The 26,418-nt window shown below is 47.0% G+C and overlaps 1 protein-coding gene across 2 annotated transcripts; it reads left to right on the forward strand.

Annotated features, from left to right (window-relative positions):
* Nucleotides 1–511: 511 nt before the first annotated feature.
* On the forward strand, nt 512–24,580 carry LOC136466999 (phosphoglucan, water dikinase, chloroplastic-like). Of its 2 annotated transcripts, none has more exons than XM_066465557.1 (19): nt 512–903; nt 1,467–2,118; nt 2,571–2,657; nt 2,801–2,932; nt 5,244–5,369; nt 5,445–5,623; nt 6,770–6,854; nt 13,323–13,490; nt 13,577–13,629; nt 13,747–13,952; nt 14,056–14,174; nt 17,713–17,783; nt 17,901–18,018; nt 18,864–18,950; nt 19,038–19,124; nt 19,235–19,311; nt 22,056–22,209; nt 22,356–22,488; nt 23,344–24,580. In XM_066465557.1, the coding sequence occupies exons 1-19, from the start codon at nt 686–688 to the stop codon at nt 24,243–24,245; spliced, it is 3,654 nt and encodes a 1,217-aa protein (XP_066321654.1). In that variant the 5' UTR covers nt 512–685; the 3' UTR covers nt 24,246–24,580. The 2 variants fall into 2 exon arrangements, with proteins under 2 accessions (XP_066321654.1, XP_066321653.1); XM_066465556.1 differs by having other exon boundaries at nt 513–903; nt 22,341–22,488.
* The last annotated feature ends 1,838 nt before the right edge of the window (nt 24,581–26,418 follow it).

The following is a 26,418-nucleotide window of genomic DNA, read 5'->3' on the forward strand; positions in this document are numbered from 1 at the left end:
ATGCAGGAGTTCAAGAATCCATTTACTTTTAGAAAAAAATTGGTTGCAGGACATTGAAAGTGAAGTTGCTTTGTCAGACATTGAAAAAAAGTTGCTTTGTTGCTGGACACTAGTTTGAGACAAATTTGCTGGAAAACACCAAAAAGATTTTCAGAAATGCTATACAATACACATGTGTTTTAACAAAAAAAAACACATGGTTTTTTTTTATCTCTCTCCCTCTCTCTTTCTCGCCCGGCGCGGGTGGCGGCGGATCTGTGATTTGTCCTTCCATAAAAAAAAATTATGATCTGTGATCTGTGGAGGCTAGAGGTAGAAAAAGAGTGGAGGCTGTTGGATCTTAATTCTATGGTGCAAAAAAATTCATGTGTTGAATAGCATAAAACATATAGTTGTGTATTATGCGTACTCAAGATTTTTGCCGCTGGACACTCTTTGAGCGGGTTCCACGTTGCCCTGTGTCTGGTTCATCCCGAATCCGCAACACTTCCACCCCTAAAAAAGGCCACCGAAACCGCGTCCACACGTTCCGCTGCCATCACCGCCCTTCTCGCGCCGCGCCCCGCCCCGAGGCCACTGCCTCCTACTCTCTCTCTCTCTCTCTCTCTCTCTCTCTCTCTCTAAGTCGGCCCCCGTTGGGACAAGCGAGGCGACACCGTCGCTGCGAGGATTAGGAGGAAGACTGATGGCGTCGCTGCGACCGTTCGACCTCTCGCTGGCTGGCGGCAGAGGTGAACCGCGCGGCATGGCCGGCGCCGGAGCTCACCCGCCTGCGCCACCGCTCGCTGCCCCGCTTGCGTCCGCGCTCATCTTCCCCGTGCGCCCGCGAATCCCAGGGAGGACGACTCTGTCCGTCCAAAAAAGAGGGACCCGAGTCACGGCATCAACAACGCATATTCCCAGGTGGGATGGTCCTATCTCGTTCTTGCCTCTCAACCCAAACATCACAAAAGAGGGATCACCCCACCCCCATCCCACCAACCGAACACTACTAAAATAGTACTTTGAGTAAATTCCAAGTATTCAAACATCTGTAGTTAGATAACTTAATTGTAATGTCGCCAGAATATACTTATCGGAACTCATTTGATTTGATAAAAGTATTGTAATTCAATTCAATGCTGGTTCATTGTACATTTTGATCAGTTTTATATTTTTCAATTAATACAAATGACTCTAAATGAAATTCCATGTCTAGCTTTCCATTTACTACTGAATGTGATGTCTTCTGCCCATATGCATTGATGTATGACAAGTAGATCACCTTTTATGAACTAATCCATGGATCTTGTCACAGTTGTTTCTTTACAATATATTTTTCTTCTCTGGCCTATGATCATTATACAGCAGAAAAGATGAAGCAGTTACTTGCAAATTCTGCTCTTACACACATGCAACTCTCTGAGTTCTGAAAGTCTGATTTCCAGTAGAGTTTGTTGGCTACACTCACTATTTTTATTCTACAGAACAAAGGAGAAAAAACAAATAGATCCTTCAAAGCAGGATATAGTGCGTCTTCATGTTTGTCTAGATCACCAGGTTATGTTTGGTGAGCATGTTGGCATTATTGGTTCGACAAAAGAGCTTGGCTCATGGAAGAGTCAGGTTGAGATGGATTGGACACCAAATGGTTGGGTCTGCCAGCTTGATCTCCCTGGAGAAACACTTCTGGAGTTCAAGTTTGTGATATTTTTCAATAAAGGCAAGGACAAAATATGGGAGGATGGTGACAACCGTGTAGTTAATTTGCCAAAAAATGGTTCATTTGATATGGCATGCCACTGGAATAAGACAAAAGAGCCTTTAGATCTTTTAGGAACATCAGAGATCAAGTTGTCTGGAGATACTGAGAAGGAGATAGATGAAGATGCTAAACTATCTGGAAATATTGCTCTAGAAGAGATGGGAAATATTGGTAATGCTGGGGATGGCGATCTAACACCAGAACTCGAGTCGAGCACACTTGGTGGCCTATGGCAAGGTAGTGATACAGTTTTTGTGCGGTCAAATGAGCATCGCAATAATGAGAGTGATAGGAAGTGGGACATGACTGGGCTTGATGCAGTATCGTTGAAATTGGTGGAGGGTGATAAAGCATCAAGAAACTGGTGGCGGAAGGTTAGTTGTATTAATTCCCTATTTTTTCTTGTGAAATTTCCATGTGGGTTCATTCTTTTGATCTTAACACCTGGCTGTTTACCTTTTGGTAGTAGTTGTTGTTAGATGTAATTCATAATAGTTGTTAACTGTGATAACTGGGATCTCTTGTGAAGCTATTATCTAGAAGTATAGTGTTTATTGCCCAGATCTTTTTTTTTGAAGGGACTTAAAGCTAGTGTTATCATTTTTTTGGGTATTATCTAATATATACTGAAATTTCTAGGTAAGTCTGATCCCATCTGTAGAATTTGTAAAGCTTCCAATCGAGATTAATTTAAAGCTGAATGGACTTTCTTTACTAAGTAATGTAAAACCAGGGTATTGCTCAAACTTTTTGCACTTCTGGAGAAAGAAAACTAATTTTATCTACTGGACTATCTATGTGAATTCACTTTGCTATGTTTCTGCAGTTGGAGCTTGTCCGTGCTCTCTTGTCTGAATATGTTCATGGTCAGAGTCACTTGGAGGCTCTTACATATTCTGCTATATATCTAAAGGTCCCCCCTCTTGCACCTTACTGTGCTGTTAGTCAATAGGTGCCACAGATATTCAAATATTCCCCTTGAGTTTTGTTGTCTGGAGACAATGATATTGGTTAAATGGTTTTGGTAACATTCTCAATATCTTCTCTTGATCGCAGTGGATATATACTGGTCAAATACCATGCTTTGAGGATGGTGGTCACCATCGACCCAATAAACATGCTGAGATATCCAGGCAAATTTTTCATGAAATTGAAAGGATATACTATGGGGAAAACACATCAGCTCAGGTTGATTGCTTCATTCCTCATAGTAGTTGTGACATAAACATTGTCCTACAAGTATTTTATTTATATCACTACTTATTTCTATAAAAAAGAACGCCCCATGACTTTGCACTAAGAAGAAACCTCGGCGAAACTAGCTATGAAAACCCCAAATCCTGGCTTCACCGTACAGGGCCGCACTATAACCTGAGCCGGCGACCATTGTCGCTACCCCGAGATAGTACTGCAACATTATCATAGGTTGGTGTCTTGCCACTATTTTTTTTGGGGAGCTTTTTTTTTTATCTTTTTTTTTTCTCTCGAATACGCAGGAGAGCTGCGTATCATTGTATTAAGAGAGGAAAAAACGGTCCGGTACAATTATTCCCCCCTACTCCGGACCGAGCCGTAGGAGGGTCCTGAAACAAAGTTTTTCTAACCAATAAAAACACACACTCTGGGTGAGACCTGACCAACACTCTAACCGCCTACCTACCCTGTCGCTAGAGCTGGACCTAAGGCATCAAGCTTCCGTGCACCCGCAAGACACCACAAGTGGTGTTCATCGCTAAAGGCACGCAACGGGTTATTCATGTTGGGACTGGCACCCTCAAAAAATGCAGGCATTCCTGTGCTTCCAAATCAACCATGCACACATGACCACAAGTGAATGGAATCCTTTCCTCTTGTTCTTTGGGGATGCGCTTACTTGCCTTTCTCCACCATTCTGCAAAATTCTGCTCGTTATAGCTTGGCACCCCATGTTGGAGACCAAGTGGTGACAGGACCCGGAACCAAAACTCGCGTGCAAAGACACAAGAAGTCAGCAGGTGTTGGATGGTTTCATCCGCTTGATCACAAAGCGGGCATTGGTTGGGATGGGGCAAGTTCCGTTTCGCCAAACGGAGGAGGTGGCAGTGACCAGTGAGGATTTTCAATGGTGGGCTGGTCGATCATCTCTTTGTCTTACTGTCTACACGTCATGCGCTGGTCTCGTTCCCTTCACGCCTTGGCGGAAAATCTCTCGTTCGCTGCTGACATTGAGTTGCGATGCATTCCCGCTCACGTCTAGGATCAAGACACGCGGAGGGTGGGTGGGTGGGTGGGTGCGGAAGGTGATGGTTAGGTCCTGGTCTTGTTTAGAACCACCCCCACCCTTTCCTTCTCGGTTAGGGTGGGTGGGTGTGGTGTTGTTTTGTTCCGCGAGCTGGGTTTCTTTCTAAATCCTTCTCATCTTGTATTCCTGTACCTCCTGCGTAGTTCGAGAAAAAAAAGTAGGTGACCAGAAGTTCAGAACTACCAAAACCAGGAAAACTATCCCGCAACAAATGTCCTAGCCTGCAACTCCTTGTGCATTTTTGCTTCAGCAGAACACAAGCTACATTCATTTGTGCCTGGCTACAACACCACAATGATATTCAGACTTGAGCTGTTAAAAACACAATCATTCTGATGTTTCCAGATTTCCCAGAACACGCCTAATGATAACTGAATTAAGGCCTTCTCTGATCTCCTTCCACACTTCTTTGATTGCCTGGTACCACCATCTTGAGAATCTGCTGATAGAGGCCGGCGCAATGGAATTCAATCCCAATCTTTGGAAGATTCTGTACCATACCTGTCTGGCAAAGGCTGAATTGACTCTTCTGTTTGATCACACAGTGGGCAAGCAGCCAGATGGGGAAGTCCTCTCTTGGCAAGACGAGCGTCTGTCCAACAACGGTTGTTCATTGGAAGCCAAATGAACTTGCAGTGAGGAGGAGCCCATGACTTCCAGATTCTTCTCCAAGGAGCAAAGAAAGCATTTTCACTAGTTTTGCCGAATCTTTACTAGAATATATTGTAAGTTGGGAAAATATGTAGAATAGTAGATTGTATTAGAGCTCGAACAGGCTCAAATGTTCCATTGATGAATAGCAACCAGGATTACAGGGGATAATAGAAGCAGCGATAAAGAGAGAGAGAGAGAGTACAGAGGCGGTAGCCAGGGGTAGTTCCCAGGCAAACAGCCAGGGGAGAGACCAAGGCATCAGCTGACTGGTAATAAATATGCTAACAGATTGATATGTCGAGTACAAGGTACATGTATATATAGGCGTGGATAGGGGCGGCTTATGGATAGAACCATCCTCCGATATCCTTGCCGAATACAACTCAATATACAGCTGTGCCGGGCTTGGAGTCCAAGGCAACACAGCTAAATAGGATGGCGGCTGGGCTAGGGCTGCATGACCAGCCCAAGCCTATATTTGTCTAACATATATGCCTTAATGAAGACAAATATTATTCTATTTTGTAATTCTGACCATTTACATTTTGATTCATATTAATACAGGATTTGCTTGTGATACGCAAGATTCATCCTTGTTTACCTTCATTTAAATCAGAATTTACTGCCTCCGTTCCTCTAACACGAATTCGTGATATTGCTCATCGTAATGACATACCACATGATCTCAAGGTGATGATCACATTTCACAATTTGGGATAACTTCCTCTATGAAATTGTTGCTCAGTCATCTTCTATTATCAACAGCAAGAAATCAAGCATACTATACAAAACAAGCTTCATCGGAATGCTGGCCCTGAGGATCTTATTGCTACTGAAGCCATGCTTGCTAGGATTACTAAGACTCCTGGAGAGTACAATGAAGCTTTTGTTGAACAATTCAAGACGTTTTATAGTGAATTAAAAGATTTCTTTAATGCTGGCAGGTTGTCTAATTCCAAATTTGCCCACATTTTCTGCATTCAGAAATTTTCATTTCACTGTTTGCTATAATAAATTGCTCCTATTAAAGCTACTATTCTTTCAATCATGCTAATCCTGATATCCTATATCCTGCTTAAATTAGCCAGGTTGTCCTTGGTCTCTAGCCACGGTCCTGTGGCCCAGCCGCGCCTTCTGGCCGCGTGCAGCCCTCTTGCACCGCTGTCTGTACATGCACCCTCACGTGACAAAGATAGTGACATCAGTTTTGAGTTTCTATTCATAACGACTTGTCACCAGAAGTACCAATACAGACATGCATTGGTGATGGTGATGAAGGCAAAAATATTGCACAGGTCATTGGAGTGGATCTGTGTTTTCGTAGAATAACTTGCCTAAAAGCCTAAAATTCTTGTACTAGAAATGGTTTATGTGCAAAACTGAGAAAGTTGAATCTAGAATAATTAAATACTAAGAGTAGTTAAGAGAATAAATCCACTGTATGCCACTAGAGAACTTCCTAACTGTGATTTCCATCAAATAACTCCATTTTCAGTCCATGCCAGCACGGTTTTCATTTTTTTTTCTTGAACACATAGGAGAGTTGCATATCACCATATTAAGCAGAAAAAAGGTAAGATCCCATACAACACACCCGCACACCCAACGCACAGGTCTTGACCCAAAGACCTAAGAAACTCCTTGAGCTGTGGCCAAGAAGTAAGAAATACCATGGGCACCGGCCAGACCCCAAAGGTGAATTTCCTCCCTAGCGAGCAGGAGTGCTTCAGCAATGTTGGGAAGATGGTTTTCAATTTGATTTTGATACTTTTCTCAGTCCATGATATCTGGCAATGACATGGAGTAAAGAAATTAGAATCTTATGGTATGGAATTAACTCTGACTTATTCCATGGAAAGTCATGAAACAAAGAAATATCCAATGGCAAATAATTAATGTCAATATAAATTACTGAATTCGCCCTTAAACCTTCAGACTAGAACGAAATAATTTTGTGAATCATATTTTATTCTCAACCATGCAGGCGAATAATATAAAAGAAGCTTTTATGCTGCATCATCTTTTCTTTGTACTCTGTGGTCAAATACTTCTTGAAATAATTATGTGATACTGTAATGTGGGCTTTGCAGCCTACTGGAGCAAGTGCAATCTATCGAGCAATCTTTGAATGAGTCTGGCTTAGAAGCTCTCTCATCCTTTCTGAAAACCAAAAAGGTTAGTTTTTTTTTTTGTGAATTTGCTCTCCACTCCCTAATATAGACAAGTACAATAAGTTTGGAGTTGTTAATTTGTGCTACCATCACGTATTTGCTATTTCTATGTTTTGGCAACTCCATAGAAAACAGTAGCCTCATCTTTGCTGTGATGGGATAAGTCTTTGTGTTGGCTGGTCTTTGTGGGGCTGGTCTTTTGTGGGGCTGCAGCATATGGTCCTTGTGGCTGCATGGTGGTCTTGCTACTCAAGGACAGCATCAAGGACAACATACTTGACTGGCTAGGACAACACCTTAGCATCTAGGACAGCACCTTAGCATCTAGGACAACATCTTAGCATCTAGGACAGCATCTGTTTTAGCATTTTGGCATATGCTTGGCTGATTAGCAGCCTATAAATATGTATCCCCAACCCCTCAGGTTGGTATGACATTTGAAAATAAACTAGAAAATTGCACCAACTTCTAGTGTCATCCTCTCTCGATGAGAGTAAGAATTCTGCTACTACCAAGAGTAAGAATTCAACGACTAACAACTAGTATCAGAGCCGTACTATCCTGTAGCCTGAGCATCTCCTGCTCATCTCCTTTCCCAGCCGCGCAACAGCCCCAGCTGGGAGCAGCAGCAGCTCCGGCCACTCCTGCTCACTCCTATCCCTCTGCGCAGCTCGTCTGAAGCAGCCCTCTCCCCACGCAGCAGCCCCATGGTAGCGCGTCATGTCCACAGGGCAGTCAGCGCTCGGTCGCCTCGAGCACGCGGCGTCGGCAGGAGGCCGAACTTGCCACGGCAGAGGAACGCGAGCGAGCGGCGGCAGAGACCGCTGCGGCGGCAGCAAGGGCGTCGAGGCTGGCAGCGGTGGAGCTGGCAGCAGCCAGAGCGGAGGCGGAAGCAGCGGCGGCGGCGGCGGCGGATGCAGCGCGTGCGGCGGCAGCAGAGGTCGAGGCTCTGCGCGGTAGCATCAGCAGCTCCGTTTCTGCTGACGACAGCGCCGACGCGGACCTCGAGCTGCTGGGGAGGGAGGCAGCGCGAGCGCGGGCAGCGCAGTGGGCAGCCGCGCACGCCCACGAGCGCGGCGGCAGCCCAGACAGGCGCGGACGCGCCGGCGGCGCTCCTGGAGGAGGCGCGCACGGCGGTGGCGCTCCTGGAGGTGGCGCGCACGGCAACGGTGGCGGATGGATCGATAGAGAGCGCGGCCTTCACAGGCAGCGTGGCTCTCTCTCCCCCGGATCAGTACTGTGGTTACCACGGGCTCCAGGCTGTTGTCAGGGACGTCGGCCCCGGCGGTGGGTGACCTACCCTCACTAAGACCAACTATGTCGAGTGGGCTGCGGTGATGAGGGTAAAGCTCCAGGTGCGGTACATGTGGGAGGCAGTCCATTACGGCGACGTCGACTACGACCAGGATCGACGGGCGCTGGATGCCCTCATCGCTGCAGTCCCGTCCGAGATGCAGTTCTCGCTTACCAACAAGCGGACTGCTAAGGAGGCTTAGGACGTCATCGCTGCGGCACGCATCGGCAGCGACCTCCCCGCAAGTCCACACTGCAGGCACTTCGCAAGGAGTGGGAGAACCTGGCCTTCAAGCCAGGTGAGGACGTTGATGACTTTGCTCTCCGTCTCAACACTCTGTTGCAGAAGATGGTACAGTTCGGCGATGACACCTACGGCGAGGAGAGAGGTGTCGAAAAGCTCTTCCGCTGTGTCCCCGAGAAGTACAAGCAGATGGCTCGCTCGATCGAGTCCCTGCTGGATCTCTCCACGATGTCGATCAAGGAGGCGATAGGTCGCTTTAAGGTCGTCGACAGCGATGAGCCACAGTCTCTCTCGGGGCCCATCACCACTAGCGGGAAGCTCCTTTTCACTCGGGAGCAGTGGGCTGCCTGCCAAGGTGACCGGAAGAAGGGGGAGCCTTCTTCCGCGACAGGCGGCCGCAAGCGTGGCAAGCTGCGTAAGGCGCGCAGAGACGCCCAGGCCGGGGCGTGAGGACGTGCCGAGGGTGATGCCCGCGGAGATGCCCAGGGCGGCGCCGCCGGCAAGCACAAGCCGGCACGAGACGACACTTGCCGCAACTGCGGTCAGCTTGGCCATTGGGCCAAGGACTATCGACAACCACGACGTGGCCAGGCCCATGTCGCACAGGCGGAGGAGGAGCCGGCTCTGTTCATGGCACATGCAAGCATCGAGCTACCTTCAGCGGCACCGGCCGCAGCGGCTCTCCTCCACCTTGACGAGCCAAAAGCACACGCACTCCTCGGCGACGGCTCCGGCAACGACAAGACTGACGGGTGGTGCCTCGACACCGATGCCACCCATCACATGACCGGTCGACGGGAGTTCTTCACCGAGCTTAACTCTAGCGTCTGAGGCTCCGTCAAGTTTGGGGATGCCTCCGGCGTGGAGATCAAGGGCGTCGGCTCCGTCATCTTCACCGCCGTGTCTGGTGAGCACAGGCTGCTCACCGGAGTCTACTACATCCCCGCGTTGAGGAACTCCATCATCAGCTTGGGACAGCTGGATGAGAACGGTTCGCGCGTGGTGGTTGAGGATGGAGTCATGAGGATTTGGGATCGCCGTCGCCGCCTTCTTGCCAAGGTATCTAGCACTGTTCGCCTAAACGGTCGTTTAACCCGTTTAAATACCGTGTAAACGCTACACGGTGGTGCGCCGTTTCCGTTTAATCACCCGTTTACCCCGTTTAATTGGCCGTTTAGCCCGTTTAATGGGACGTTTTGCCCGAATAATGGCTAAACGGTAGGTGACCGACTGTTTACTGTTTAACGTTTAGGAAAACACTGGTATCCAGAAGCGCAAATCGACTCTACGTCCTTAACGTGCAGGTGGCACAACCCCTCTGTCTCGCTGCTTGTCGGGATGACGAGGCGTGGCAGTGGCACGAGCGCTTCGGGCACCTTCACTTCGAGGCCCTGAAGCGGCTCAGTGCCACGGAGATGGTGCGAGGCCTGCCGTGCCTCGACCATGTGGAGCAGCTCTGCGACGTCTGCGTGTTGACGAAGCAGAGGCGACTCCCCTTTCCCCAGCGGGCGAGCTTTCGAGCCAAGGAGAGGCTTGAGCTTGTGCACGGGGACTTGTGTGGCCCGGTGACACCGGCCACACCGGGAGGACGACGCTACTTCCTGCTGCTCGTCGACGACCTCTCCCACTACATGTGGGTGATGGTCCTCGGCAGCAAGGGAGAGGCTACGGACGCCATCAGGCGCTCGCAGGCTGCTGCGGAGGCGGAGTGCGGCCGCAAGCTGCGCGTGCTGCGCACCGACAACGGCGGTGAATTCACGGCGGCTGAATTTGCGTCGTACTGCGCTGATGAGGGCATTCAGCGCCACTACTCTGCGCTGTACAACCCGCAACAGAACGGCATCGTCGAGCGGCGCAACCAGACGGTTGTGGGGATGGCTCGGGCCCTTCTCAAGCAGAGGGGGATGCCGGCTGTCTTCTGGGGAGAGGCGGCGGTGTCGGCCGTCTACATCCTCAACCGCTCGCCTACCAAGGCGCTCGACGGCAGGATGCCGTACGAGGCTTGGCATGGGCGTAAGCCGGCGGTCTCCCACTTGCGGGTCTTCGGCTGCCTCGCGTTCGCCAAGGAGCTTAGCCACATCAGCAAGCTCGACGACAGGAGCACTCCAGGAGTGTTCATCGGCTACGCGATGGGCTCGAAGGCCTACTGCATCCTCGACCTATAGACATAGCGTGTTCGCACGGCGCGCAACGTTGTGTTCAACGAAGGGCGAGGATGGGCGTGGGACAAGGCGGTGGACGACGGCTCGGCTTCGACGTACGACGACTTCACTGTCAAGTACGTTCACTTCGAGGGAGCTAGGGGAGTAGGCAGCTCTTCTTCGACGAGCGCGTCTACCCCAGTCCCCGAGCCTCCACCGACCCCGGCGCCTGCTATTCCGACAGCACCACGCTCTCCAGCCAGGACCTCGGCTGCGATGAGTTCTTCATCGGCTCCACACAGCTGGCACCGCCACGCACTCCAGCACCGACAGGCACCTCTCCGGGCACGTCTACTCCAACACCAGCTCGTGTCGAGCACAGCCCGGTTGAGCTCGCTACTCCACTCTCTCATGACGAGGAGCGCATCGACGCGTACCACGACGGCGAGTCGTTGCGGTACCGTACGGTGGAGAACCTTCTCGGCGACCAGCCGGTGCCGGGACTGGTGCCTCACGACCTGGAGGCACAGTTGCACCTTGCGTGTGACGACGGCGAGCCTCGGTCGTTTGCTGAGGCAAGAAACACGCGGCATGGCACGCCGCGATGCAGTTGGAGATGGATGCGGTTGAGAAGAACCGCACCTGGGAGCTTGCTGACCTTCCTCGTGGTCACCGCGCGATCACCCTTAAGTGGGTGTACAAGCTGAAGAGGGATGAAACCGGCGCCATCGTCAAGCACAAGGCTCGCTTGGTGGCACGAGGTTTCGTGCAGCAGGAGGGGGTCGACTTCGACGCCGCCTTTGCTCCCGTGGCACGGATGGAGTCCATCCGACTCCTTGCGCTAGCTGCCCAGGAGGGCTGGCGTGTTCATCACATGGACGTCAAGTCGGCGTTCCTTAACGGCGACTTGAAGGAGGAGGTCTACGTGCACCAGCCGTCGGGATTTGCGATCCCCGGCAAGGAGGGCAAGGTGCTCCGCCTACGCAAGGCCCTCTATAGCTTGCGGCAGGCACCGAGGGCGTGGAATGCCAAGCTGGATTCCACGCTAAAGGGGATGTGCTTCGAGCAAAGCCCGCACGAGACGACCATCTACCGACGGGGCAGTGGAGGAAATGCCCTGCTGGTGGGTGTCTACGTCGACGACTTGGTGATCACCGGCACCAAGGATGCGGAGGTGGCGGCATTCAAGGAAGAGATGAAGGCCACTTTCTAGATGAGTGACCTGGGGCCTCTCTTCTTCTACCTGGGAATCGAGGTGCACCAGGATGACTCCGGGATCACGCTTCGACAGACCGCCTACGCCAAGCTCGTCGTTGAGCTAGCTGGGCTCACCGACTGTAACTCAGCTCTCACTCCGATGGAGGAGAGGCTGAAGCTGAGCCGCAACAGCACGACGGAGGAAGTACGCAGTACCGGCTTCTTGTGGGGAGCCTTCGCTACCTCGCCCACACACGGCCGGACTTGGCATTCTCCGTCGGCTACGTTAGTCGGTTCATGCAGCGACCGACGACGGAGCACCAGCAGGCTGTGAAGAGGATCATCCGCTACGTTGCGGGGACTCTCGACCACGGCCTCTACTACCCTAGGTGCCCTGGGGCGACACACCGTCGGGTACAGCGACAGCAACCACGCCGACGACATCGACACCAGCAAGAGCACGAGCGGGATCCTCTTCCTCCTCGGCAAGTGTCTCGTTAGCTGGCAGTCGGTCAAGCAGCAGGTGGTGGCCCTGTCCAGCTGCGAGGCCGAGTACATAGCGGCCTCCACCTCTTCGACTTAGGCGCTCTGGCTCGCTCGACTACTTGGTGATCTTCTCGGCAGAGACACTAGAGCGGTGGAGCTCAGGATGGACAGCAAGTCCGCTCTGGCCCTGGCAAAGAACCCCGTTTTCCATGAACGGAGTAAGCACATCCGGGTGAGGTACTACTTCATCCGAGGCTGTTTGGAGGAAGGGAGCATCAAGGCAAGCTACATCAACACCAAGGACCAGCTTGCGGATCTGCTTACCAAGCCTCTTGGGAGGATCAAGTTCCTTGAGCTTTGCTCCAGGACCGGGATGTTTCAACTTTCCCACAAGACGACGCACAAGACTTAGGGGGAGAATGAGGGGATACGTCTCTGTGTTGGCTAGTCTTTGTGGGGCTGGTCTTTTGTAGGGCTGCAGCATATGGTCCTTATGGCTGCATTGGCTGCATGGTGGTCTTGCTGCTCAAGGACAGCATCAAGGACAATATCCTTGACTAGCTAGGACAACACCTTAGCATCTAGGACAGCATCTTGATAACATCTTAGCATCTAGGACAGCATCTGTTTTAGCATCTTGGCATATGCTTGACTGGCTAGCAGCCTATAAATATGTATCCCCAACCTATCAGGTTGGTATGGCATTTGGAAATAAACCAGAAAATTGCCCCAACTCCTAGTGTCATCCTCTCTCGATGAGAGTAAGAATTCTGTTACTACCAAGAGTAAGAATTCAGCGACTAACATGCTGATGTACTTAAGTTCTGTTAGTATTCATGCCTTGCTGGGTTCGATGCTATGTCTAGTTGGATAATGTTATTGGCCCTGGTGTACGCCCTGCAACCCAGATTCAAATCCCTTTAAACTTAAACTTGAATTTGGGAGCCTATTCTTCTTAATATCTGACTAAGTTCCTCCTAGTGTGAGTTTTTCTAATAAGTAAACAGCTGTTACTGCTTATGTTTAACCAGTTTACTGAGTGATGGACCTGCGGCTCACCAGTGTAATGGCCATTTCATACGTGAATATGTGATTCTATTGATTTTCTCAGAATTTAGACCAACTGGAAGATGCAAAAGATTTGGATGAAAATGGTGGCGTTCAAGTTTTGCTGAAGACCTTGCTATCGTTATCTTATCTAAGATCAATTCTAATGAAGGGTCTGGAAAGTGGCCTTAGAAATGATGCTCCAGACAGTGCTATTGCAATGCGACAAAAGGTTATTTTGTCAAAACACAATTGAGAAAGTATGGGTTGAAATTGGATGCATGTATTTCAATTAAATTGATTGTTGAGGTTTTGCAGTGGCGTCTTTGTGAGATTGGGCTTGAGGATTATTCGTTTGTATTGTTAAGTAGGTAATGACATAGTTGAAATTAAATTTGTTTCTTTTTCAATTATGATGCTTCCATACATACTTTGTTTCTCATGGAAGCTAATGTGGTTTTATTTTCGTTGCTATGGTACCATAACAGATACATCAATGCTCTTGAAGCTTTAGGTGGATCAGCTTCACTTGCAGAGGATCTTCCTACAAATACAAGTCTATGGGATGATGCCCTTGATGCCCTTGTCATTGGCATAAATCAAGTTAGCTTTTCAGGTTGGAAACCAAATGAGTGTACTGCAATAGTGAATGAGCTTCTTTCTTGGAAGCAGAAAGGTCTATCTGAATTTGAAGGTACAATTTCTCCTTTAATATATGTCATGCATGAATGTGCATCCCTGCTTATGTTCTCATTGTGGTGAGGAGTACCCTTCAACTACTGTTGTCATGTACATAGGCAGTGAGGATGGAAAGTATATTTGGGCACTGAGACTCAAAGCCACTCTTGATAGATCACGAAGACTAACAGAAGAATACTCTGAAGCACTTCTTTCTATATTCCCTGAAAAAGTCAAGGTGAGTTTACTGAATGAAGAGTAGATGAGTCCTGTGATCATAAGTTTATCATATGCTATTCTGCGCTCCACCTATTTTTCCCCTTGAATATGTTATTAACCTTGGGGATCTGAGAAGTTTTTTTTAACACTTCAGTAGTAGTGGAGATGGCTGTTACTAACCTTGGAGATTTGAGAAGATGAGCACTCCAGTAGTGGAGATGACTATATATATAGGAGCCTCATGGACCATATAGGCCTATAGTAGATGGACCTTCATACACTTTAACACCCCGCTTCAAACTCAAGGTGGAAGTGGAGCATCTGAAGCATTGAGTTTGAGCAAGTGAAGCCGATGCTGCTCACGGGTTTGTGCTTTAGCAAAGAAATCTGCCACTTGGTGAAGATCTCAACATATTGAGATGACGTTGGCACATGGAGAACGCGGGCACCACCAATGGGAACTCGCTCCCAAACAAAGTGAGATCGATCTCAATGTGTTTGGTGCTTTGATGCTGAACCGGGTTGGAGGACATGTAGCCCACATTGATGTTGTAGACCAGGGTAGCACGGCAGGGCGGTGAGTGAAGCTCGCACAGAACAACATTAGCCACAACGCGGTACTCGGCTTCTGCATTGGACTAAGATACAGTGATCTGCTGTTTGGAGGGCTAGGACACAGGGTTGTCCCCGAGGAAGACCGCATAGCCCGAGGTGGACCTGAGATGTAGAGTGCAGTGAATGTACCTCAAAACGCGCTTGAGAGCTGCATGATGCGATTTCCGAGGTCATGCATATGGAGACAGACTTGTTGAACAGCATAGGGGATATCCGGTCGTCGCTGACCGAGGCGCTATCCATGGCCAACAAGAATGTACCGGTTCTGCGAGAGAAACAAGCCGTCGGCATTGCGCTGAACTTGCATCCTAAGAAAGTGATGTAGCTCACCCAGGTCCTTCATCTAGAACTCCTGTTGCAAGGCATGGGTGGTGTGGCGAAGGAGAGCTGCTGATAATGCAGTGAGGACAATGTCGTCGACATAGAGAAGCAAGTAGATGACATCGTTTCCTCAGCGGAATACAAACAGCGACAAGTCTGACTTGGCTTCCACGAAGCCGAGTGAGAGCAGGTAGGCGGTGAATTGGCTTCAACACATAGCCTAGTATAAAAAGCAAACTAAACCCTAAACTAGATGTCTCTTGTAATATGAAATCCTGCTTGTTTAATTTATATTGTTTTGACACCATGGATTTGCTTTTACTCTCCAAATGTTGCATTTTGTGATGGGGGACCTGATGTGGCGTAGAGGAGTGCAATGTCTTGGCGGGGAAAATGTTAAGGAGCAGCGTGGTGGTACTAAGGCTTTCAACCCAATAACGAGGAGGGAGACTGGCCTGAAACAAGACGGAGTGGACGACATTGTTGAGGCTGTGAATGGGAAGGTGTACTAGGGCAACTTCCTCGAGGACAACTTTGTCGAGGACGTGGCAGGAGTACTTCTCGAGGATGAGAAGGATCTAATGGCTCCAACAGGTGCAATTGTCGGAGTCAGTGTCGAGGATGGCGTGGATGAGGTTGCGGATGTTCTACACGTTGACTGCCTGAGCGTGCAAATTGATGATGGCAACGACCTCATGGACCAACAGGGCATTGTGAAGGTGCTGGTGAGGGCCGTCCAGGGGTGGTTGACTTGAAGTCCTTGTCGGTTGCGATGGCCTGTTCGTGGGCTGCACGGGTGAGGGTGCGCATGGCCGCTGTGACGGCCCTTTTGTGGGCCGCACGGTCGAGGGTGTTGCTGGTGCGCGTGACAGCCATGTCGCACGCCTGGGCGGCAGTGGAGGCTTCCCGCTCGGCAGCTTGGGCGTGAGCAAGGGAAGCAGTTCCTCTAGAGTTGGTGCTTCTTGGGCACGAGCAAGGGATGCAGTTCGTCTGCAGTTGGTGCTTCTGCAGTTGGGTGACTGGCAGGTCAATCAGGGCCACCCTCCAGTCACACAACTGCAGGGGCACCAACTGGAGATCTCGTTCTTGAGCAAGGGCCGCCTCATGCACGGCCTTGGCCTTGCGGTGGTGGGCGGCAGCACTATGCCTAGGGGTGTCCACGTCAGTAGCAGTGTTCGCAACGGCGGCTGCTGCCGTAGCAGCCTTGGCCTCCGCATCAGCAGCTGCGGTTGCAGCGAGGTTGGCCTCCTCATCGTTCTCGGAAGGAAGGCGGCGCCGCAGCAGCGTTGGCCTCTGCATCGGTGGCTGCGGTTGCAGTGAGGTTGGCCTCATCGATCGCGAGACAGGTGGAGACTGCAGCAGCCAAGGGAAGAATAGGGGACTTCCGGATATGGTGGACGCAACATGAGGGGATCAAGCGTGGGAATTGTAGCGGGCGAGAGGCCAGCCCATGAAGAGGTGCAGCTGCGTGGGCGCGCTAGGACAGTGGAAGGATTAGGGTTTAACATCAGTGTTATCCTAAATGCTAAACGCTAAACCGTAAACAGTCGGTCACTTACCGTTTAGCCATTATTCGGGCTAAACGGCCACTTAAATGGGCAAAACAGACGTTTAAACGGGATTAAACTGTCAATTAAATGGAAACGACGTACCAACATTTAGCATTTAAATGGTCTGTAAACGAGCTGAACGATCATTTAGGCGAACAATGTTTAACCTAGACTAGTGATACCATGAATGCAAAGGTATTGCACGGGAAAACAACAAATTGATTAGGGCTGTAGAGTACAGGCACATATATAGGCAAGGATGATCTAGGGTTGGTTTATAGAAGTATGGCCACCATCGGATATCATTGCCTATTATGTCTAATGATCAATCTATAGAAAACCATGACAGGCTCTAGGCCCAGATGCGTATTTGTCTAACAGTGACAGTGAGATAAACAAGGCTTCCCACAATATGACGATATCTGGAGGGATCCCCAAGTGGTGTTCCATCAGTAGGGAGAAGGTCCAAGTGAAGATCAATAGGTGTTGTAGTCGTTTGATCATCAGTAATGCCAGAACGGGCAATATGATCTTGGAATGAGAGAGATAGTATCCCTCAGCAGAATGCAACACCTCAATTCTGAGGAAATAACAGAGAGGCCCAAATCAGACATTTGAAATTGCTCACTGAGTTGCTTCCTCAGAAAATGTCCATTGCTTATTGCTTGACTGAGATAAAACATCATGATAATGTCCATTGCTTATTCCTCAGAAAGGGTTGTTCTATATGATCTTTGCTTATTTATTTGCATCATTTTTTTTTTGCTTCATTCATGGGTTAGGAAGCTAGGAAAGATCTGTAAATGTGGTTGGATTGCAAGTTACAAGAAGGTGGGAGCAGGACATATTTGTATGAGGTTCATGCTTAATCCAAAATAAAATTTGTTTCCTTATATGAGGAGTTGCTAAAAAATAAAGTACAAAAAATTAGAGACCAATTTCAACACTTTAAGCAAACATTTGTGCATGCTATGTTCAATAGAACATAAGCCAACATTTCCATTTATTCTCACACTTTAACTTTCTTGTGAATTGTGGGTAAATTTTCAGATTGATTGTCTACATATGTAGGTTCTTGGGAAAGCCCTTGGAATACCAGAGAACAGTGTGAGAACATACACTGAGGCTGAAATTCGTGCTGGGTAATGTTTTCTTTGGAGCAACGGAAGAGTACTGAGTGCTCCTGCACATCGTTTGGGCGATACTGATATTAACATCAATCTGATTGATGTGAATCTAACTATTTAGATTTGTTTTAGTGTTATTTTTCAGGTCTCGAAACTTTGCACTGTACTTTTAAAAGCAACTCGAGCAGTTCTTGGATCATCTGTGTGGGATGTTCTTGTTCCTGGAGTGGCCCATGGAGCCTTGATACAGGTGTGGGCAACTTCCATTTGCTCCTTTTGCCCTGTTGTTGTGTTCTCACTGTAATCGATGTAAGTTTATTTCGTGAATCCCACACCATGACCACAAAAAAATTTGACAATTTGCTCTTCTTTTTTTTATCGAGATGTAATTTGAACATGTTGCAGTATGAAAAGATCAAACATTTTATCATTCAAATGATCAGCTTATATACTGAACAATTGTCAGTCACATATGGTTTATGCACGACTTAAGCTTCATTGAATGATTAAAAAGAGCTAAAAGATAGATTTGATGATAATTCATATTTCATAATAAATCATCCATGTAAATTGTTGTAGAAAACTGAAGCATAGACCATAAGACAGGTTTCTGTCAGACCAGGATATTTGAGCTTAGCATTATTTCAGTTATGATTCATGAGTTGGGTTTGACCTTGGTTCATTAAAAATTCTGGCCTACCCTTGAGTCTTTAAAAATTTAGACTGGTGGGAGGAGACATCTGCTGGGCATTTTAATTAAAACTGACCCTAGACTCTTACCCATCTAGAATGGCCACAAAGGTTGGTTTCACAATCGGCAATTACATCCTGTTGGTGGCAGCTATTTTAGGGTATAGAGTGTGAGCCAACGATGGGCCTTTATTAGCCCAGCCTGAAATTCGGTCACATGGGGAGTCGAATGTAGGACCTATGGTGCTACCTGTGAGCTCTTCTAACCAGTCAAGTTGCAGGCTCGTTCACCCCTTTAGTCTTTAAAACCATCCCAACCCATCCTTGCTTGCCATATTTAAGTTGAAAAATCATGTGTTTATTAGTTTATAGCATTATTTCTTTGGTTATAGTTCATTTTTTCAGGTTGAAAGAATAGCTCCTGGATCATTGCCATCATCCATCAAAGAACCTGTCGTGCTAGTTGTAAACAAGGCTGATGGAGATGAAGAGGTATCTATAAACAATTAAATCCTTGGTTTGTTGTTGTTGTCTTGACAACTTCCTGATATCTCAAAGGTTTGGCTCCTCATTTGACAGGTCAAAGCTGCTGGGGATAACATAGTGGGCGTTATACTTCTACAAGAATTACCTCACCTATCACATCTTGGTGTTAGAGCTCGTCAAGTTAGTACCAAAAGCCTCATTTTATTTAATTATGGTTTCCCTTTTTAATGAATTCCACTGCACTTTTTCGAAAAAGAAAAAAAAAGAATGCTACTTACATATATTTCCAGGAGAAAGTTGTATTTGTAACTTGTGAAGACGATGACACGATTACGAACACGAGGTTACTTGAGGGAAAATATGTCAGGTTAGGTTCTATTTTACTAACATTTCATTCCATTCTGATATGGACTGTGTTGCTCCCATGTCATGGAAAAAAGATTTTCTTATTTCTTAAATGAACAAATTTAATAATTACTGGTGTCTTACGCATCTTATATGATAATTAACTATCATAAAGAAAGTTAGAACATTTCACAATGTTGCCTGATCTCAAAATTGTATAATTCAGATGGAAAATCATATGGCGCCAGAGGGGCTGGCGCTCTCGTTCTAAAATACCATGTTGCAATGTTTCAAAAATCATCACAAAATCATGTATTTTAGCTATACTTATCTTTATTTGTGCTACGTACATGATTTTTGTGATGATTTTTGAAACATTGCAACATGGTAATTTAGCTAACGAGGGCGCCAGCCCCCCCTAGGCACCAAATCCGCACTCAATTCAGATTTGAGTTTTAAACTGTTAGTTGACTATTCTGTGGAGATTCAATTGTATATCGATATAGATTTAATTGATTTGTTTCATTTATTGCATAAGAATTATTTCTTTGTTATATTGGTAGCCTTAATGCTTCCTCTTATGGGTACTTTTGATATGGCACCAATTGTAATCCTGCGTGATTCTATTTGATCAATAATGAAATATATACACAAGCACCCGGGCTCTTTTGGCTGTGTGCAGCATTGCCCCTCATCTGTTCTCCACCTCTCATTTCTACATGGTATCAGTTTGATCCTGCCCTTTTCTGTTAGCCTACTGATGGCAAGCGCTTGCTGTGGCTCCTCCCTCATGCCATGTTGACTCAGGCCAGCAGGTCAGCAGGGAACCGTATCAGGGACTAGTTCTTTGTGTTAGATATGCATATGTCTAGGGGTCTAATTGTATATAGCTTTCTTGTAACTTAAGTCATACCTGACTATATATATAAAAGCCACCCAACCAAGGGGTGTAAGACATAATCTGCTGCTGATCTCCTTCTCTGATTCTGCATCAGGGGCAGACACTCGGTCAGCTCCTGGTTGCTGTAGAGTGTAAGGCAATAGGCCACCTCTAGTACATGTAGTTGGTAGAAGGCTACATCAGCCATGTCTTGGTAGTGGGCTGATCTAAGCCAATGTACTAGTAGTACTAGGAGTAGATGGGGCTGTACTCAGCCATACTCTTGTGTACCATATAGTTGGTACAAAGGTAGCCGCTCACCGCCGACAAGCACTTGCAGCATCATGGTGTCAGCGGCGCCGATCCCTATCAAGGCGTGTAGGGAGGTGCCAAGATCAGGAAGTGTGTCACCTAGGTCATCCTCTTTGCCCTCCGCCAACTCCAAAAGGAAGACACCTTTGGCCGAGCACCTGTGCTCCAACGTATACTTCTCGTGGGCAGAAATAGCATTGCCCACTTTGACGCTTCTCGGCCATCTCCTCCGGGTTTAGGTAGTGGAAGTGTGCACGGGGCCCGTCGGGCTTGCCATAGGGCTGTCGTGGCCCCTGATGTCATCGTTAGTCGTGGGCGGCGCCCGTGGTCACGCTGCGGGTTTGGGCGTGCTGGAAGATGAGACACCGAACACTTCCTGTTGGTGACGTTCATAAGCACGTGCCAAACTCATCGCCGTTTGCAGGTTCGATGGCCACTGGAGCTTGACGTCGGAAGCTAGCAGCTGGTCTAGCTCGGTGGTGAAGAGGTCCACCTTGTGCTACGGAGTGAGGCCATCACAGTGGGACAGGAGGGCGAGGAAGCGCCACTGGTAGTCCTCCATGGAGCCTGCACGTTGGAGGGCCTTGAGTTTGCGGAGGTTGTTTGAGCAGATCGGAGGGGCGAAACCGGAGGGTCAAAGCGGAGGTTGATGAAGTCGACGAAGCGAGGTCAGGAAACGATCGCGAAGTCCTACTCCATCTGGTAGTACCAGTTCGCCGTGGCTCTGTCCAGGTGAAGTGACGCCATCCACTTTTCTTCCTCCAGTGTGCGGTGGCCACGAAAGTAGTTGTCGCACTTGTTGAGCCATGTGAGCGGATCAAACTCGCCATCGAAGGGGATTGCGGCGGAAGTCGCTGCCTGCCACCACCATCCCCCAACTGGAACTTTTTGGTCCGGGCGACCCGCTTGTCCAGTTGTTGAGGGTGGTGAGCTGCCCCAAAATGCGATCCAGCTTGGCTGCCGTCTCAGCAGGATCTGGAACCGCCGGACATGGTGGTCGATGCCTTGTGAGTGGTCTCTGATACCAAATTGATATGGCGTGGAGTGCAAGAGTAGTAGGGATTGGGAGCAAGAGTGAAAGGGGATAGCGAGGCTGACGCCACCTTCGATGGAAACCCCACCCCGATACAGGGAGGTTTTTTGCCTTCTTCGATGATAATGTTTACAGCAACTAGAGTGCCCAGGTGCACTTCTTAACAAACTCGGTAACAATTCTCCTAAATATCCTCCCTGCAACCCCCTTCCTAACCGACCCAGCCTCTGGTCAATCCTAGCCATGGCTTGGGCTCGGTGGACACCTAGGGCGTCGCCTATATTGGTGGCCCATGATTGTGTCCACAGCTTATTACATGCAGACAAGAACAGGTGGATGAGTCTGTCCTATTTTGAAGTTACAAATCTAAAAGTTCTTTTTTCTAATGAAGGGATGTGTGGAAGTAGAATTTTCAGTTGCATACTGAAGTAGTAAACCTGACTACTAATTAAGCACCACTTAGTGGTATTGAAGTAGTATGCTACTGCTATGCACCCTCTACGTGAATATGTTTGGTGAGTTTTGGTGTTCCTTTTTACAGGTTGGGTGCATCATCCAATAATGTTGATCTTTCAGTTGTTTCAAACAAAGATGAGTGTGCTGCCATGTCTTCAGAGTCATCCAGTGGAGGAAATCTATTTGCACAGCAATCCTCACTACTGCTGACTACAGACAAGAAGTTAAAATTGTCTGAGGTTAAGTTTCTTTTGCTTCAAATCATCTAATCAAAGCATGCCAATCCATCACATCTTGCTGACTACATGTTACAATGCATGTTTTTACACTTGCTCCTACTTACTTTTTTTTTCTTTTCCCTAACCCTAAGGGGCCTTCACTTCAGCAAAAGAGCTATACTTCAGGAGCGAATGGTATGTCTGGTGTGCTCGAGCTTTCAGAGGCATCAATTGAATCATCTGGTGCAAAAGCTGCTGCATGTGGAACTCTTTCAGTTCTTTCCTCAGTGTCAAATAAAGGTACCAATTTCAGTTGAGATATCCATCAAATTCATGTCGATTTGTGTTACCTACTTTGTTGTGAATCGATACCTTACAAGGTTCGCAAGATATCTCTGATGATAGGGAACCAAGGTAGTTATCATGCTCATTCGCAGAGCAAAATGTCATGTTTAGGAATGTTCTTGAATTTGACAAGTATCATTTATACAACCAGTCAATTTGCCTGGACGTTATTAGTATGTTGCTGCTTATTAACAGTGAAAAGTATTAAACAGGGCAGATAACTTGCATTCCACCAATCCATATTTGTAGAATATATACACCCATGGTATCATTCAAAGCAAGTAAATCTAGCTGATAATGCTGTAGATTCCTCCTTTAATAAATAACAAATGATTAAACATAGTGCTTAACCAAGGTGATCAAGAATAAGCCTAGTTTTCATGTAACAATGACAAAGAATGTTGTGATAGCTTTTTATCTGCTAGAATGGCAAAAATGATACTGTTAAGGTCGTTTCTGCTGGTCGTGTTTCTTGTAGATTGTGGTGCGAATCTAGCCTAGTTCCTGGGGTGTGGTGTGTGTGTTTGTTCCTGTACTCGGGAAAGGGTCCTTCTAGACTCGTGTACTACCTTTTTTCTACCTTTAATGAAATGGTGCGCAGCTCTCCTTAGTAGTTCGAGAAAAAAAGGTCGTTTCTGCTGCATGATAGTGTTTATGGATCCATAGACCTTGTACATTATGTACATTAAGAAAAAACTTATAGGAGTACAACAGAACTGCAAGCTTATAGTAGTATGGCCGAACTGCTATCTTGAAAGTCTTATGTTCCATTTCATATTATCTTTACATTTTTCATTGATTATTGGGCAGTTTACAATGACCAAGGAACTCCAGCAGCATTCAGAGTTCCTGCAGGTGCTGTCATTCCCTTTGGATCCATGGAGGACGCCTTCAAGAAAAGTGGATCACTCAAATCCTACACTAACCTTCTAGAGAGGATCGAAACAGCTCAAATTGAAAATGGTGAACTTGATAGCCTATCCTCGGAGCTTCAAGCCACTGTTTCACTTCTTTCTCCATCAGAAGAAATCATTGAATCTTTGAAAAAAATATTTGATCAGAATGTTCGACTAATTGTCAGATCTACTGCTAATGTGGAGGATTTGGCTGGAATGTCTGCTGCTGGACTCTATGAATCAATTCCTAATGTCAGTCTCTCTGACCCTAGTTCCTTTGGAGCTGCGGTTGGACAGGTTTGGGCATCATTATACACAAGGAGAGCAATCCTTAGCCGTCGAGCGGCTGGTGTACCTCAGAGAGACGCAAAGATGGCGGTTCTTGTGCAAGAAATGCTGCAGCCAGACCTCTCCTTTGTGCTTCATACAATTAGCCCAGTTGACCATGATCCCAAGTTAGTAGAGGCTGAGGTTGCCCCTGGTCTTGGAGAAACCCTCGCTTCTGGAACCCGTGGCACTCCATGGAGACTCTCATGTCACAAGTTTGATGGCAAAGTCACAACTCTAGCTTTTGCGAATTTCAGTGAGGAGATGGTGGTGCTCAACTCTGGCCCTACTGATGGTGGAGTGATTCGTAGGACCGTAGATTACAGCAAGAAGCCGTTATCTGTTGATGCAACCTTTAGGGGGCAGTTTGGTCAGCGCCTTGCCGCCATTGGACAGTATCTGGAACAGAAGTTCGGAAGTGCCCAAGATGTGGAAGGTTGCCTGGTTGGCCAAGATATATTTATAGTTCAGAGCAGGCCACAACCATAATAAACAAAAAGTTCTGCTAAGATGAGTGTGGTTACCTGGTTAGCTGAATAAAAATGGATACTGGCTGAAGAAATTTAAGGACTCTGTAGCACGCATAGCAGTGATAGAGTCTTTTTAATATGTTACCTCAGGTAAAATAATAATTTGGCACAGGTTCAGCCATTCACTTGTATCGATTTTGTGAAAAACTTACTGTTACGACTTCTAATGACCTTTTGGATATACAATGAAAATCTACGGGATGTATAAGAGCATCTCCAGCAATACTATTCAAAATAGACCCCCTACTTGTATGTTTGGGTAGTCATCTATTTTGATACTATCTATTTTTTGCTTCCAACTAGCAATATTTACCTAAACTATGGCTCTCAAATTTATTTGAGAAAATTTCGTGTGTGCCATTGAATGATTCCATAATTCCGGGCAAACCACTGAATCTTTGATCTGGACATGAGTGCCATTGAAATTGTTTTTTCGTTCCATGAGTGCCACTGCCGTCTGTAGTGCAGCAAACAACAATTATCTCCAGGTTAAAAAGACACTTATGCCCCTCCTTCATAGATGTGCAGCAAAATTCACATTCTATGTGTGCCACTACATGAGTTATGTCGTATTTTGGCTGACATAAATACATGGACATAGAGTAATTAGCATCATAAACATGTGACCAGCAAGGATTTAGATTAATTAAAATAAAACCAGCAAGGTAATTAGCATACCTGAAACCTGAGCCGCCCCTACTTATCACCTCTCCAATTTCATCTAAACCTTCAAGCACATCCATATCCAAATTTTTGCTCCTCTCCTTTAGGTTTTTCACAATATGGGGTAATATCTTGCCTTCCATCTTTCGTGCAATTTTCCTCCTTTTATTCCACTTGACCATGAACTTTTGTCTGATCACGTCCATAAGATCATCTAAGTTCCGATCTTTTTCACTCTTGATCCAGTTGTTGAAGCTCTCAGCTAGATTGTTAGTGACATAATCTACCTTAGACAGAGTTGAAAACTGGCTTCTGGTCCACAATTTGGTGTGATTTTGCCTTAGATACTTCACTACAGCAGGTTTAGCTTCAGCCATTTCATGCCAATGCTTGTTAAAATAGTATGAATTCCAAGAATATGCAGCAGGCCACAAGTTCTTATCAAATACCTTTCCATGATACCTCTTTTTAAAGTTACTAACCAAATGCACCATGCACTCCCTATGCTCTACATTTGGAAAAACAGCAGCTACACCTGCCATGATTGCTTGACCTGCATCAGTACATATCGACAATCCTGGTGGTGTGCCTATAGCATTCTTGAGTTGCTGAAAAAACCAACTCCAATTCTCAGTGGTCTCTGAGTCAAACACTCTAAGTCCAACTGGATACATCCAGTTGTGCCCATCTACTGCACAAGCTACTGCTAGCTAACCCTTGAACTTACCGGTCAAAAATGTGCTATCAGCAGCCAAATAGGGCCTACATCCTCTAAGAAAACCATTGACACATGGTTTTAGTGCAAAAAATAGCCTTCTAAACCTGATCTTCTCCTCGATGGTGTAGTGATCTATGACGACTAAACTGCCAGGACATGCCTCTTCAACTGCTGCTTTGAATCTGTATAGGTTGTTGAAGCTAGTGTCCCAATCACCAAACAATTGTTTCAGCGCCAACTCTTTACCATAAAAACCCTTTTATATGACACAACAACTTTATGTGTATCTTTGATCCTTCTCTATAGTTCCTTAGGTCCAATGCTAGCATCTTCCACTAACCAATCCTTAACCTTCTCACAAACCCAAAACTGAGTGGCTTGCGGCACGTTTCCTTTCCTCCTTTTACTCTCACAATTATGATCATCGGGGTTTTTCTTCACCTGTCAAACAAAACCAGCAATGTCGTTAGCATCATAAATATGTAAAAAAATTGGAAAGGACTCGCGTTTACCTTAACTGTAACCTTGTCTTGCATTGTTGATGCATGGATCCTCCACGGACACCCTTCTGATTTGGATGAGCAATGTGCCCTAAACCTCCCTGGATCACTCTTCTCAGTGTTATATTCAAACTCATGCTTGATTGAATGCTGAGCAATAGCCAACTTAAACACATTCATGTTGGGATAAATGATGCCTACTACCATTGGTGGGTCATTAACATCATAAACAATTTCTGGTTCTATAGGCT

Source organism: Miscanthus floridulus, chromosome 7 (genome assembly GCF_019320115.1).
Source record: "Miscanthus floridulus cultivar M001 chromosome 7, ASM1932011v1, whole genome shotgun sequence".
In the NCBI taxonomy this organism is placed as follows: Eukaryota; Viridiplantae; Streptophyta; class Magnoliopsida; order Poales; family Poaceae; genus Miscanthus; species Miscanthus floridulus.

Excerpts from the sequence above, each read along its gene's own strand:
- LOC136466999 (XM_066465556.1), top strand. The coding sequence starts at position 686 with ATGGCGTCGCTGCGACCGTTCGACCTCTCGCTGGCTGGCGGCAGAGGT. Across the intron at positions 2,658-2,800 it reads ATTCTGCTATATATCTAAAG|TGGATATATACTGGTCAAAT; the intron begins GTCCCCCCTCTT and ends TCTTGATCGCAG. Across the intron at positions 19,312-22,055 it reads CTTGAGGGAAAATATGTCAG|GTTGGGTGCATCATCCAATA; the intron begins GTTAGGTTCTAT and ends TCCTTTTTACAG.